Source organism: Semicossyphus pulcher, unplaced genomic scaffold, assembly GCF_022749685.1.
Source record: "Semicossyphus pulcher isolate SPU_LCO1_2020_fin unplaced genomic scaffold, fSemPul1.0.p SCAF_1, whole genome shotgun sequence".
Taxonomy (NCBI): Eukaryota; Metazoa; Chordata; class Actinopteri; order Labriformes; family Labridae; genus Semicossyphus; species Semicossyphus pulcher.
Window position 1 is genome coordinate 10,215,173 of NW_027211603.1, and position 13,683 is coordinate 10,228,855.

The 13,683-nt window shown below is 38.5% G+C and overlaps 1 protein-coding gene across 1 annotated transcript in view; it reads right to left on the bottom strand.

Annotated features, from left to right (window-relative positions):
• cdkl5 (cyclin dependent kinase like 5) overlaps positions 1 to 3,298 on the bottom strand; it is a 40,743-nt gene extending 37,445 nt beyond the window's left edge. Inside the window, exons 1-2 of the mRNA XM_069661636.1 lie at positions 3,013 to 3,298; positions 146 to 180 (exon numbers count right to left, since the gene is read on the bottom strand). Of these exons, the coding sequence (XP_069517737.1) occupies positions 146 to 180; positions 3,013 to 3,049 (72 nt within the window). The 5' untranslated portion in view covers positions 3,050 to 3,298. The remainder of the gene's footprint in view (positions 1 to 145; positions 181 to 3,012) is intronic.
• Between the last annotated feature and the right edge of the window lie 10,385 nt (positions 3,299 to 13,683).

Genomic DNA, 13,683 nt, shown 5'->3' on the forward strand with positions numbered 1-13,683 from the left:
ATGTGTTGTGACAGCTCTCAAAATAACTTACAGTGCTTACTCATTTGCCATTTGTTAAGACCAGGCAGAAACTTCCTATCATGCGTAACCAGTACTCTCATACAAATGCCAGTTAGACCTGCAGAAATGAGAAACGCCGTCTTACCTTATGCCTGCACTTAAGCACCACTCCATATGCTCCTGCACAGAGACGCAGAGAGAAAGACACAAAAGATCAATAAATAGAGAGGCTGAGACGTGTGTTAAGTTTCGACATCTTAATTATGTTTTGACCTCCGAAACCTCGAACAAACATGCTCATAGAAAACAAGTGCAGTAGGTGAGAACAAGCAGAGGAACAGTTAATAGGTGAGGCAGAGGAATACGTACTTACACTCAACACACACGTATGCCTAAACCTTTGACAACTAATAACACACAAACACACAAACACACTCTCTGTCTTGGCTGAGCACGTCTTGTTCTTGGTTTATTTATATTTCAGAAGTCATGTCTCTGGCTGTGAATCTGTTTGTTGGCTGATATGTCAGACTTGAAAAATTTAAAACTTACATTAAAGTCAAGATATTGCATTTTTCTATATTGAGGAATATTAATGGTTAAGAGTTCAAATCCATCAGACCTAACTAAACGATCCTATAGGGACAAACAAAAGCTAAGACGAGTAAAAACACGTTGCTGCTTTGGCTTTGAATCATCCATCATTTATCTGCAGTTCTTTTTGTATTGAACTCTGACTTTCAGAGCTGATGACCGCTGACGTAGATCACAGTTAGTGAGAGTTATCAACAGAAGAAGAAACTCTGTCTTCTCACATTAGAGTAAAGCCAAGGATGCATGTCAGTCCAACACACAGACATCAGCTACAAATGATGCAGCCGACTGAAAGAAAGAAACCTTGCATGGTTTGATGAGGATCATTCGGAGCTTCAAATCTGATCCTCATTTATTGAATTTTCTGGCCGGCCATCACTGTCACTGAAGCAAGACCAGCGTAGTACTGTTTAGTGAAACACACACATGGATATTTTAAAGGAATAGATTCTGGCCTTTTAAATTTCAAACTTTCATTTGGCTTTAAATATTCTAAATATACACAAGAAGTCTGAATAAACCCTAAAATATTAAAAAAGGTTATTATTAGGATGATTATTGACATATTTTGTGTGATGCTGACTGATTCAACAAGTCCAAACTGAGGTATCATTTATAGAATTTGTCCCTGCCCGTCAAAACAACCCACATGAGTGCTGATCTGATCTGATCAAACCTTCCAAAACCTCTAAACAAGACCTCTGAGTCATAGTAGGACAAAATATCAATATGGCAACATATCGTCGTCAATACGATGTTGGATAGGCTGGTACCAATAGATATTTTAATTTACAAATATATGACGCTTTAGAGAGATTGCACTGTGATTTCGACTCATTGTGTCACTACTTTGTGACTCCTCGCGGTGGCGCTCATGACATGAATGAGGGCAACGTGAACATAAATTAATTGGCCGAGGAGGTTAATCAGATATTGTGATGTATAATTATATGATTGTCTTGCAATATATCAAGTCAGTTTGGAACATTCGAATCACAGACTTCAGCATTTATTGCAAAATGGAAATACAGTTATGTTTGGTGCTAATGGCTCCGCTAATATGTTGCTCCCTGGGTTAGCCAATCAGCATGCTACGGCTTTCCAGGGAGCGCAATGCAAAACCCCCTGGGTGAGTGGGCAAAAGGCTTACAATGCTACAATGTTACAATTTCATGTAGCAGACACTTTTGTCCAAAGCATTGCCAGCAGCAGCAGCGGTGTGTGTGCAGCATTGTTGTAGCAGGGATGAGTAAGGAAGTTGCATTGAAAGGGGCCGCCTTGTTGTAAGAAGCTGCTGTGATTGGTGTGTTACTGATTAGAAACAGCAGGCTGACAGCTGATTACAGCCGAGGCATATGACTTCTGTGTCCTGCATTCTGCAGCTGAGTGACTTTGCGCTTCTCACCTCTACTTCTGAGACCAGTGCGTTTTCTAAACTGCCACTGCAATGGCTGCATGTTGGTTAGCTTTAGGCAAAGTATTTGGATGTTAGTGAAAATTGTAAATGTAAACCGTATTGTAAATGCCTTCATTTTAAACCCACCACTCTGCTGCTCTTAGTTTCTCCTTTTTAAGACATTTATACATTTTTAATTCACGTATTTATTCCAGTTGCTTACTGTTAGTCTTTCCAAGTGTACTGTAGCTGCAGTCTGTGAAACTCAACACTTAAGAATCAAAGTCTAGCAGTAAGGGGGTGGATCATGCTCTTTGAGCTGCTGGAAGGAGGAAGTTTTACATTTTTACAAAAATAAAAAATAAGTGGCCTAAAAGAGGCAAGTGTACAAAATAAATACAGAATAAAATCAGTATTTCTCTTACAGAATTAAACTCAAAGCAGCACAGTGGTAAGTATGACATGACTGATAGTTAAAATTAGTGTTGTGCGCAAACGTAGAGCATCAAGAAAACAGGAGGATGTTTGAATTTGCACCAACAGCGAATTGAAACGGGATAACATCAAAAAGTACGACAGCTTCTTACTAAAAATCTGATATGTTATACTTATAAAACAGGACTCAGACTCGTCAGATAGTAACAACCCTGTTTCAGCAATAAGCCAGATGCTCTATGCAGTTGAGGTAAATAAAGGACATGGTCACTACTTGAGATTTGTATGGTAAACAAATGACTAATGCTGGAGTTTTTCTGCTCGACAGTCTGGGAAGATTACATAGTACTCCAGGAGAAAAATCTCCAACCTCTCAGGCGCACAAACCTCTTTAAAGTCGTTTTGCATTTGGTCAAAAATGTTTGGATTTCAGCTGTACAATGTGAACTGCACCTATCAATGCTTAAAACACTCAAAACCCCATAGAAAACACAGTGGACATAAACTCGTGATCACAATTATCAGAGTTGAAGGTGAACAGTCCACACAATCCTATCGTTCTACAAACATGGAATAAAGCCACCCACCTTCTCCCACAATGCCAAGGACTTCAAACTTATTCATCACATCACCGAGGGCGAGGGCTCCTCCTGCAGGTGAAATGAGCTGCTCCGGTTTTAGCGAGGAGACTCCTGCTTTGACCAGCGGCTGACGGAGTGAACTGTAGCGTCCAGGAGAAATGTGGCAAGCATGTGACCACACCCCATGTTCACTCCTGTTCTACCTTAGCCTCTCACTTCCTCAATCTGCAGATCTCTTTTAATGTCAGAGTCTTTTATGTGTGGATCTGACTCTAGCTTTTTTGTCGTCTCCAAACTGTCTTTATTCCATGTCTTGAGGCGGCCGGACTCGTAGTTATATCCAAAGCTCCACACGGTCGTACCTGCAGTGACAGAGACAAAAAAGAGAAGCAAGGAGTTAATATGTGCACAGGAAGGGTCACTACAAGGTCCAATTTCCCATCATACCTTGCACAGGCTTCTCACACAGATTGGGGCTAACTAGGACATGTAGATGTACAGAAAAGGCAGCACTTCCTTGAGGATACATTTAAATTATGGATGGCTTAAGCATGACTTCCACACTCTCATCCTATCCCATCTATTCCTGTCAGCCACACACTCGACCTGGAGGAAGCTGCAAGGGTGACAGTCCAGAGTGGATTTATAATGACTGGTAGAACTAAGTAATTGGACCACCACTTTGGCTTAGACGGAAAGATCTCGACAAAAATTGGACGTATTGTCAGAACATTTTTTAAGCAGTTGATTGTGACCCTCTGACTATTCATGTTGCAACACAATGAGATTGTCATTTTTGTTTCAGTGAAATGTGTCAAAAACTTGGATAGATTTGACACAACATTTGGCAAAGATGGTGCCAACACGATAACTCCTAAGGACTTCTGTGATCCCCTTCCTGGATACATGAAGGCTTTGACTTTTCTTGGTCAAATCTAGTTAAATATTGAAATAGCTACATGATGGGTTGGCACAATTCTTGGTACAAACATTTATGGTGCTTAGATGATGTAATCTTCTGCTTCCACCTGTCCTACAGCGCAGATTTCATTCGTGTTTTTTAGGGGACTGTCTCACTAACTGTTAAATGGATTGACATGACATAAACATACAGACCTTTATTATTCCACACACAATGCATTTCCATAACTAAGATAATTTATCACTTCAGATTGTTACCAAATACCTGCAAAATGATTGGCATCACTATCAGCTTTTGATGTACATTCATTTAAGCTAATTGGCGAATGTAAGCTGTTAACATACTAAACTAAGATGGCAAACATTATATACAAGACACTCGCTTAGCATCATCATATTAACCCTCTGACATTAGCATCTATGTAGCTCAGAGCACAACTTGTAGCATTGATGGCCTTTTACAGCTGCTAGCATAGCAACAACTGTTGGATCTGTTGCCATGAAATTTGCTACGTAAATTTATGTCTACCTCAGGATGGATTGCAATGACTTTGGTGAACCTGACTTTTAATCCAGGACCATTATCAGGTAACAATTAAGGGGTTTTGACCAAATACCTTTAAGAGTAGAGACATCATACTCATCTACACTGTGCTTCACTAATTTTATAATTACCTAAAGCTCTCTATTTCTACCACATTGATATCAACTCTTACCTTGCTTTCCCCTCAATCTCAGTAAGCATATTCTACGTTTATACAGACTAAATAATGAAGTATTTTTGTTTTAGAAAACAAACAAAAAAGGCTAAGAACAATTATACCCAGAGGTTCAGATCTCCTCCTGTCACACGTCCAAAATCTGACCATCATTATTAAAAGCCTCTTTCGTAATGCGAATGCAGTTGGACTGAAACCATCAAAGCTTCTCACAGTATCAGTCCAACTTCATTTGTATAACACTTGATTTATTCAGCAGTGCAAAAACACTTTAATGTTGATTTGGCTCATGTGCCTGTGTGGGCGTTTTCCTATGCAGTGTGCACTCCACACAGCTTAGTCTTTCCAGGGGAAGTGATAAGGTGGATGTTGAGGCCATCCATGGCTAGTCATTTAAGAATATGGTGCTGCTCCGGGGAGTGATAACATCTGTACCGTATCTTTTCTGTATAGAGACCTTAAAGCCTGCTACTGGAGCAGCCTAGGGTGCATTATTTCCTGTACTCTAGGAAAAATGTTCCTAAAAAATGGGTACAGAACAGGGTGGGTTAATTGATAAGCTGCTGCTTCTCCTTGCAGCCATCAGGCAGACAGCTGGTGAATGGAAACAAGGTGGACACATCAGCGAGAAGTGCTGAAAATATTGACAGAGCGGACTGAAGCATTAATCCTGCAACAAACGCCTGTTGGTGTCTGCATGCAACAAAAAAAAAGAAAACCACCGTGATGAGTGAGTTTGGGAGTGTGAATTTAATGGGCAGGTGCGTGAGTCCGCGTGCACAAGACTATATGTGTGTGCGTGTGTTTATGAGGTGAGAGAGAAGCAGACAGAGAGGAGAGAGAGGGGGGATAGTAATGCTGCTCTCTCTGCATCGAAACTGCGTCTCTCTCATCGCTGCGTCGCGGAGCGCAACACCATTCCACCGCTGTCCACGCGTTTCTCAGCCTACACAACAACCAGTGCATACATTATAAGCGTAGTTCACGGACCATGTTCACGACAGTGTTGCACAACAAGATCCACAAATAGCGTTTACCCATAACATCATAATTAGGCGTAATTTTACGCAGCTAAAACACGTAAAAGATAAGAGAATAATTAATGTCAGTGAGTCCATCATTTAACAAATGAAGCCCTTTTTACCTGCAGATGTGATGTGTCGCCTCAAGCTCAATCTGTGAAGCGCAGAGCATCATGCCCGTGAAGATGATGATGTGGGAAGACGAAGAAACATCATGTGGAGCGGCAGGACGAGGGGGCCTGTGCGTCGTGACTCGATCAAATGTCCTCCTTACTCAGTCTGTGGATGGAGAGGAGACCGAATCCGCAGACATAACGCCGATGACGGGGTATCCATGTACCGTCAACAGTTCTTCAGAGGCTCCGTGTTCATAGCCTCAGCATCAGCTGGTTATAGCAGCAAAATCGTCATCCCTGTGAGCGACGCTGCGCACAGCCAATAGGAACACGGACGTCTCTGCGCGTTCCAGCAGTGCTTTTACATCCAGTATGTGCTGTGATGGATAAAACTTTGTGACTGAAATGAAATCCAGCTAATTATTTTTGAAATATGCTTGAAATTAACCACCATCCAGTAATAGTCAGATATCACACTGTCAGGTGACAGGTCCTGTTAGTGCTGCTGCTTCCCCCCTTTGGTCGGTCCATGTTGTGTCACTGATTAAAAACCTTCCTGCAGCTCGTCTCCTCTCTCATCCACCTACACCTCCCCTTCATGACTGCACTAATTGGCGAAATCAGTGTGAAATCACAGACACTGGGTCTGTTTCTAAATGAACAGGTGTTATCAAATATTTTGTACATTAAAGGCTGCAGCTACATGCTGTTGCAATACCAGATACTACCAAAGGCCATGTGTTCTGTGTTTGACCTGACTGCCATTATAGTAAAGAGCAGATTAAGAGCAGATTTATTTTCTTACAAGTATGTATTGAGAAGATACATACTTTGCGTTTTTAGTTTTGCCTGATACCAGCTAGTGGTGGAAGGTGATTTCCAACACTATTCCTAAATCAATGCTCCATTACAAGTAGACGTAAGGCCCTGTATTGAGCAAACACGCTGGTTGGCTGGGTTGATATGCATCGTACTCTGCTGCTATGGAAACAGCATTGCACACTTCCAGCTAGCTAGCAGCCGCCTGCTAGCTGTACCGAACGTTAACCCGAAGCACACAGCACATGACAAAAGTAGCTTTCATTTAGCTAACAAGGCAGACTTACAGTGTCAATGTGGCTCGTTCAGACAGTCCTCTTCTTCATCCTCCCCAATCGTCCAAACTGTCTGTGGTAACGCAATGTCTCCACAGAGTTAGCAATTAGCATCCTCGTGGATGAATTAGCAGTCATTGCCACAGGCATCATACGCTCTGCCATTTTTTCTAATCAATACCAAAAGCAATGCAGTCCATGATCAGCTGATAAGCACGAACCTATAGTAGGCCACTTCACCAAACCATTCAACATTTGTAACAACTCGTAGACCAGCAGTACCCTGACCTAGAAACTGGTGGCGCAACATACACTGTAAAATCTAAGAAGTTAAGTTTCCTTTAAAAAATTAGTAAAGCGATTTCCTTGGGGAAAGTAAGTAATACAACCTAACTGTGTCAAGTCATGTGAAATGATTATGTGTTTAGAATGAACGTGTTATTTGAGTAAGCTGTACTTTTTTATAGATGTGAGCACGTATCCAAATACACTGTAAAACCTGATAAGTTAGTTCAACTCAAACCATTTGAGGGAACCTAACTATTTAATTTGTTGTTAACTTAAATAAATTAAGTAAACAATACCCATTCCATTCACTGTATTGAACTTAAAATGAGTATTTTGAACTAATCAATTAAGTAAGATGAACTTAGATTTTCTTGTAAATAAATGTCTGTTAAGTAACTATCTATCACCGAATGAGGTAACGGTGATTGAGCCTATGGCCCACTGATGAAAGCTTTTGCATTTGCATTTGCAGAATAACATATTATTATGGACTGGGTGTCTGTGGTGACATTCGGGAAAAAAATCACAAGTGATGCGTTTTCCATCACCCAGCAGTGGTTGGTCTACCAGAGAGGGTAGGTGGAGCTACGTGGCTGCAAGTGTTGCAAGTAAACGGTAATCTACAATGGCTGAACAAACAAAGAAAAGATCGATACAGATACTACTTCAAAAATAAGTGAAAATCCAAAGAAAAAGAAACAAATTCGACGCTCAGATGAAGGCAAACAGTCTAAAAAGGAAAGTGACCGTCAACGAGGAAAATCAAGAGTTAAAACTGCAACAAAGGGAGCCAACCGTAGATGTCTGGTTAAATTGGGAAGTGTACTCTTGTTATTACTGTTTTTCACCAAAGGCGCCTCCAAAGAGGATGCACCTGAAATCTAATGGTCTCAACTTGTTTTGTATCTCAACTTAGAAAACAAATACTGTACAATTCGGTACATAAGACGCACTTTTTTTTTCATTAGCTTCCATGTCATATGGCCCAGTGTCCTCAATTGAATGCCATGGCAATACTCACATCATTACATTGGATTTTATTGCTGTTAATATTTTAGATTCATATTGGTAGATAAAAAAATCATGTTTTTTTCAAGAGCTTCAATGTCATGTGACCCAGTGTCCTCAAATCAATGTCGGATGTTAATACTTGCTTGGACAAATAAGATACACCTCATTACATTGGATTTAATTGCTGCTAATATTTTTAATTAATATTTTTATGTAAAATTGTATGGGTTTTAAAAAAAAATTTCAACAGACATGCACGTCATGATCGTCATTGCAGCCGCCACCCTTACAACAATCAATGTTACCGTAGGCTGCCAGCTACAGCTAGCTGCCACAGTTCTTAGACTAAATAAGTTAATATAACTAACGGTAATCAATTACTACAACTCAAAAAATTAGCATCACTCAAAATGAGTAAGTACCACAATTATCATTTTTGAGTTACTGCTAATTCACTGGGATAAGTTACGTCAAATGTCTTTGAGGATTGAGTTAAATTCATTACTTCTTTCATTAAGATAGACTGTTAGGTTGTACAGTGTCGTCCCACGCATTCAATCAGACTTACAACAATATAAAGGCCCCCAAATGACACAAGCAGCAAAGGTCAAAGGTTATCATGACTGGCATCACTGAAACTTCATTACATAAATTAGAAATATAAATATATAATTACATTAATAATTACCATTTTTATATGTTTGTATGAATATAAGCCAGGTGTCTAAATATAAAGAGTACAGTTTGTATTTTAAAAATATTTTCATCACAAAATTACTGTTGGGATGGAGGGCTTGGGAGGGGAAGATTATGCGGAATGACTCTTATTATCTGGATTGTATTACTTATTCACTAACATCAGCAGTTTTGTAATGCTGTAGTGCAAAAAGATAAAGCTATTTAAAGCATTTTATTGAATATATTGAGCTTTAATCAAAAATGAATTATTGTGTTTTTAAAATCTTTCAGGCTTAAATAGTTAGCTGTCAGATAAATGTAGAAGCTTTGTCTGGAAAGCAGTAAAAACTTGAGAGAATAAGTATGTAGTAGCATGAAATGTTCAAGATCAGGTACAAGTAGGCTACACATCTGTAATTAAATGCAGTACTTATATCAATCTACCCTGTTTGACAGGTGGCCTATATGATGGCACAGTGTAGCCTGACTCATCACTCATGTGGGGTGTTAATGTCAGATATGGAGTGGATTTTCTTTCTTTAACTCTGCAGTCCTTGCAGAGACTCATACAATGTGGAACATTTGGTCAGCTTTGTCGCCAAAGAAAAGCTTTCTCACCTACATTTGATGCCACTTTTTTTATTTGAGAGAAAAGTTTTTGAATATTAATAGATTGAGGATTGAAAGAAAACTTTTTCAGTAACAGATTCAACACTGTCTGTAAGAGGTTCTTCATTTTAAGCCACATATACAGAGTTTTTGAGCATAGGTATGATTATCGATCAGTTCCACGGTTATCTTTTAGGTAATCAAGATTTATGTTATCTAAGTACATTTACTCAAATACTGCATTTTATAATATTTTCCTTGAGTAAAATAAGGATGAATTAATATAAAACGTTAAATAAGTCAAATTTTAAAAGATGTCGATATAAATCATCCACAAATAATAATCCATAAAAAGTATGACACATAGAAAGTTAGCGACTAAATGTTTAAGATATTTGACACATTGTTATAATACTTGGAAACTTGTTAAGTAGTTGAAATGAACTCCATGTAGCTCACTGTAAATATATCAGTATAAATGATATAATAAACCTGTACTTTTTATACATCTGTACAATTTTCTAATAATAGTTGTTTACTTAGGTAAAAGTTTAAGTGCAGGACATTTGTAACAGAATATATTTACACTGTGGTATTTTTACTTTTAAAAAGGGAAAAAAAAGATTTTGGGTACTTCCTCCAATATCCATTATGAATCCAATTACCTACGTTTTTATCTAATTTGGCATCTTCTTTGTATTATTATATTAACGTTTTAATCCACAAATAGGTTTTGGAAATAGTCTGGTTTTTATTGGTTCTTTATTTCCAGCCACTCACATTTTGTGACCTTCCAGTACCTGCAGATAAACCTCATCTCTGTCTTTCTCTTCACCTTCTGCTGCAGGAAAACCGGAAACTACAACTCTTTCAAATTTCGTTTCCACGTGACACGTAGTTTATTATCCAAACCCAACATGACACAATATCCGTCTTAATGAAACGTTTTATTAATTATTTCCCTCCTCTGTCTCGGTTTCTTTTTTTTCTAACCTCCAGTGGAAAAATATGACTTACAGCACTGCGTGGTGGACATGCGCGGAGCTGCAGCGAACATGGCGGCTTGCATCTGATAGAAAGTGAGGAATCTCCCATCAAAATACGCTGTTCAGACGGTGGGTACGGCTCATGTCTCAGTATTTCTCTCATGAAAGGTTTCTCTCTCTGTTTGTGCTCCGGGCTGGGTTGAAAAGCGGTCAGTTTTCTCTGCTGTCTGTCCCCGCAGTGACAGACAGCAGTGTGTTTATACTGTGTTAGGCTGTGCACAGCTCGGTGCGTGCAGTGTAGCGACATTGAACTCTGCAGATTTCCCTCTGCTTTCTGTTTACTGGCTTCCTGCAGAGGAAAACACTGCAACTAAGAACACGTCTGGTTTGATCCTGCACCCTTGTACTATCACATCCGTTTGATAAAACGTAACGTTAGCAGTGTTTAGCCTGAATATTGATCACTGTCCCGCCCACTAAATGTGACCATAAAGCAAATGAAAATGCGTCACAGACTTTTCTGCAAATTAAATTGTATCTTTTGCTCATTCAATGTTTCAACCTCTGAACCCGAGTCTGCAAAGCAAATAAATCTTATTACTTACAAACCATACATGCAACATAATGTAATAGAGGCATCGTGGTGCAACTTCAGCCTCATGTTTATATCAAGAAAACTTAATACGACAAAATGTTCTGTAATGAAAGTTGTGTGTGGATATGAAAGCAAACCTAAGTTGTCGTCCCTGAGGTGACGCCCTGCAGCGGCGCACACCCTGCAGCCTCCAGCAGTAATGTGATCCTTTTACTGTCCCCAGTCCAGACTGAGAAAACACTGAGGAGGCTGTGAGGAGGGCTCTTAGTGTGGATTAGGAGGTTGATCTCATAATTGTCACATATCAAAAAAAGAGTTATTTAACTTCTAGTCTCACAGAAATGTGCTGAAGGGCAAATCCATAAACTCACTGCAAATGTAGCCTATCAAATGGGCTGAAAGTTTAAGTGACATACAAATCAATTTAGACGACTGGTTCATTTATCTATTGATTCAGTGTCAGGAAAAATGCCAAATGCTTCCAGCTTTTTAAATACGACAATTTTCGGTTTTCCCTTTATATTATTATGAATTTGGTCATCAGTGAGTCTTATTTTTCAAGCATGAATGTGAAACATTAGCTAGATCCAAGTCCTTAGTAGTCTGAAGTTTCTTATTGCTGCAACTAATCAATATTTTCTTTATTGATTGAATACAATATGAATTATTTTCTCAATTAATGGATTCATATTTTTGTCCATAAAACGTCTGTACAGTTTTCAAGAGCCAAAAGTGACACATTTGAAGATTTTCAGTTTACAGTCATACAGAGCAAGTTAAAGAGTTAATCATAACTTTAGAAAAGGGTACAAGCAGAAGATATGACATGTGGCATTCTGGTGATTAATGATTAATCAATCCAAATATTTGTAATTTTCTGTTTGTTGAAAAAAAAGGGTTCCAGCCCATGTGTTTCTGCTTTCCTTTATCTAAGCAGATATTAAACTGAACATCTTTGGGTTTTGAACTTACAGGTTGCACAGAATAAGCAATTTGGACTAATTTAAGGTTTATTTAAGGTTGATATTTTAGTAATTTTTATGAATCCTTACGATAAATGTTGCGTCATTCAAACAAATCCTATGACCTCTCTGAAATTAAAGACCTTTTCCATGTTTGTTTGTTTTTATAACTTTAGATGTTCAAAACTATCCACTGAGATGTTTAAGCATATTCTCCTTTGGATTATTCTGTTTTATGAAAATGAAAAACATCTTCATTTTGAGGAGAAAAGAAGACATTTCTGAAATAAACTTATAAAAAGTTATCAGTTATTGGTTACTGATAGACAGCAGATCAATCAATAGCAATTTGATAATCAGTTATCAATAAAATAATTAAAGTAAGTAAAAATGTGCTTGTTCCAGCTTTACAAAAGTCTTTTTCTGCTTTTCTGTTTTTATTTCATATGAAAATATTGTTTGTAGATCAACAATCCTTTTAACGTCCTCTGGCTCTGGGAGCATCAATTTTTGTGTGCATTGCACCTTTACTACAAGAAATGCAGCTCAAGGGATTTAAATGAATCTTGTGAGTGAGTCATCATGAAATGAGTTTTGCTCATGAAAATAGATGAATAAACAAAAAAACAAGACGATATAAATTGTAAAGTTAATGATTTATTAATGATTTGTTTATCAACAATAATAATAAAAATGTATTTGTTATAGCTGTAGTATTAATTTAAAATACATTATAATAATGATTCAATGTTTTATTTCATATTTAATGTAACTTTAGATTAAATGTATAATTACACTTTTTTAAAGAAATGTTATTAATAAGAAATATTTATATTGGAACAAGAAACATGCCTCATAATGCAGTCTATATACATGCTTTATGGTTTCTAAACATTTGCATCATAACAAGCAAACATCTTTAAGTACAATATAATTTTATTCCACATCCATCCATGAAGCCTTTAACAGCTCCTCCTGTCAAGCTAAAAGTTACACCACCTCCTGACAGCAGGTCTCAGGTCATTTTTCAGACCCCCTCTCTGCTCAGGTTTGTGAACGTTACTCTAATCCCACATAAGTGGCGGCCTCAGTGCAAATGGAGGCTGTAAAAAGTAAGTGCTTCCTGGTCTGACGGGCGGGTTTTTGTCTGACCCTGGTGAGAGAGGCAGACACAGCAGAGCAAACACTGAAGCAGTCTGAGGCGGTGCGAGGAGCAGGGCAGGAATCCTTTCATGTCGGCCAGCAGACGTCCCACATCCACACGTCTTAATGGCTTTTTATGGCGGCTTGGAATCTTTATGGCTCCTTGTGACTCAATGGGATTCGCTGCAGAGACAGAGGGGTCTTCAGAGGGGGGACGGACTCAATACAGTGCAGATGCTAAAATCTTTAAAGACAAGGAAAGGAGACTTTGTGTGGCTCCTGGAAAGATTTTAACCTTTCAATTTGTGGATTAAATTTCACTTTTTTGAGGCTCTTGGATTGTTTTTACGAGTTGTTTTTAGCTGTCACTATGTACAGATTTTGCAGGGAGTGGGACTACGCTCAGAGTATTTTTAACCCTGGATGTTGGGCCAGACTTTCAGCATAAACACTGCGGTAACAATTTAATAATACTTGAGTGTTTCAGGAGTAAATGTGCATCGTGTAGCAAAGCTGCTCACTTAAACCCTGTG